Source organism: Penaeus chinensis, chromosome 6 (genome assembly GCF_019202785.1).
Source record: "Penaeus chinensis breed Huanghai No. 1 chromosome 6, ASM1920278v2, whole genome shotgun sequence".
In the NCBI taxonomy this organism is placed as follows: Eukaryota; Metazoa; Arthropoda; class Malacostraca; order Decapoda; family Penaeidae; genus Penaeus; species Penaeus chinensis.
Genome location: NC_061824.1, coordinates 40,228,792 through 40,231,291, shown reverse-complemented (window position 1 = coordinate 40,231,291; position 2,500 = coordinate 40,228,792). Strand labels below are relative to the sequence as shown.

Here is a 2,500-nt window from a genome sequence, read left to right as displayed (position 1 = left end):
AAGAACATATCAATAAAATAATGGAAGCAGAGGGTTAGTTAACACCACACAAGCTAGGGCATGGCATGACATTCTGCATATAGCTTTATTCCTAATGATTCTTCTATATACTTGTTGGTTTGTAAATTCAAAATGTATGTAGACGATAACACACATCACAAGTAACATGTAAGACACATTTCAAGTGAGCAAACACTCATTACAGTTACCTATCAATCTTCTTTGAATTTTCTTCATATATTTTTTATTATCTATTGTCAAGTTTCACTTTAATCTGTTCACAGCTTGTATAGAGGTAAGTTTGACATTCTAAATCCTACCAGTAATGCAATAAAATGATGTAGGCCCTGTTACAATGGATATTTATATGTATATATATCTATATACTCTAGGTGAAAAGTTTGGCAGACAGTTACAGTTCTGCCCCTTACACCACAAAGGAAAGGTGTTTGGGACCTGTTCTCACAGGCAACTTCTTCCATGCACGTACTGTGACACTACCCTGAACTCCATTTTATGGCTGCTTTTCAGTTAGTATATATGAAGGAAACAAAACAGCAACTGTTAATTGCTTCTCAGCCTCATTCACCCTTATGCCATTTTACATCTCATCAGTATAACTGATACATTCTATTTTTATATTCCTTAAGGGTCTTATGTATATATATGTACGTATATATATATGTACATGTACATATATATATGTACATGTACATATATATATGTACATGTACATATATATATGTACATGTACATATATATATGTACATGTACATATATATATATATGTACATGTACATATATATATGTACATGTACATATATATATGTACATGTACATATATATATGTACATGTACATATATATATGTACATGTACATATATATATATGTACATGTACATATATATATATGTACATGTACATATATATATGTACATGTACATATATATATGTACATGTACATATATATATGTACATGTACATATATGTACATGTACATACATATATACATGTACATATATGTACATGTACATACATATATACATGTACATACATATACATACATATATATACATAAGACCCTTAAACCCAATGGCGCCGGGTATAGCAAATTAAAAAAAACTACGTGATATCGGTACATCAAGCCGAATCATTGCCTCGGGGCATTTTGGCGCGGCGCCGCTGCGGACAGCCGCACGCCTCACATCGTGCGTATTGTTATGACGGTGATAGCCGTGACCCGTCGCCATTGGGTTAAGGAATATAAAAGGGCTTTCAAATCATCCTTTATTGTACATGGCTTCTGTTCTCCAATGCACACAGCTGCCTCAAGCTAACACAGGATACAAACACTATTCTCCAAAAATAAGATTCACCATCCATCTTAACATGTGACAAGACATACTTGGCATTCTAGACGTGACATTTCAGTCATATGCATTTTCAATACCATACAGTTAATTCAATTAATTTATCCTGGAACTGGTATATACTAATAATTTACATGTGCAAATACACTTTACTGTACCACAAAAATGAGTATGCATTAACAACTCAGGCCATCTTTGGAGCTTTTCCTTGCATTTTCTTCAACTTTATCCATCACCTCCATCATAGTAAATTATGTAAATTCAAACAAATTGTACTCACTAAGGCCGACCATCTTGTCTGGAACCTGAATTTCTTCGGAATCCACTGCACCAAGACCACGGTGTGGCACTCCACCCCCCGGAGGACCGCCTGGGCCACCCATTGGAGGGCCGCCCATAAATCCAACTTCACCACCACCACCGCCACCGCCGCTGCCGCCGCCGCCTCCACCGCCGCCTCCACCGCCACCACCACCACCACCACCACCTGGGGGTCGCTTGGCATCAGGACCTATAGGTAAAATACGGTAGTGAAACACTCTTCCCACTAACTAAACTACATTTAAAGTTTTTAAGCTTTTCATATTTAGTTCTACGGCTGTGTGTGTGGTCCTACTTCCCGTTTTGTACACCCTGTATCACACAATCCCTGTCCCTGTCCCTGTCCCTGTCCCTGTCCCTGTCCCTGTCCCTGTCCCTGTCCCTGTCCCTGTCCCTGTCCCAGTCGTCGTCGTCTTCTTCTTCTTCTTCTTCTTCTTCTTCTTCTTCTTCTTCTTCTTCTTCTTCTTCTTCTTCTTCTTCTTCTTCTTCTTCTTCTTCTTCTTCTTCCTTCCTCCTCCGCCACTCCCTCTCTCTCTCTCTCTCTCTCTCTCTCTCTCTCTCTCTCTCTCTCTCTCTCTCTCTCTCTCTCTCTCTCTCTCTCTCTCTCTCACTCCCCCCATCACTCTCTCTCTCTCTCACTCCCCCCATCACTCTCTCTCTCTCTCACTCCTCCCCCACACTCTCTCTCTCTCTCGCTCCCCCCATTCACTCTCTCTCTCTCTCGCTCCCCCCATCACTCTCTCTCTCTCTCGCTCCCCCCATCACTCTCTCTCTCTCTCGCTCCCCCCATCACTCTCTCTTCTCTCGCC

At 40.3% G+C, this 2,500-nt stretch overlaps 1 protein-coding gene across 4 annotated transcripts in view; it reads right to left on the bottom strand.

Moving 5' to 3' along the window:
- Positions 1-1,881, bottom strand: part of LOC125026320 (far upstream element-binding protein 2-like) — a gene marked incomplete at its 5' end in the record, with an annotated part of 64,499 nt that extends 62,618 nt beyond the window's left edge. For all 4 annotated transcript variants that reach the window (XM_047614677.1, XM_047614678.1, XM_047614679.1 and 1 more), the window contains 1 exon segment: positions 1,651-1,881. In XM_047614677.1, the coding sequence (XP_047470633.1) occupies positions 1,651-1,881 (231 nt within the window).
- Positions 1,882-2,500: the final 619 nt, after the last annotated feature.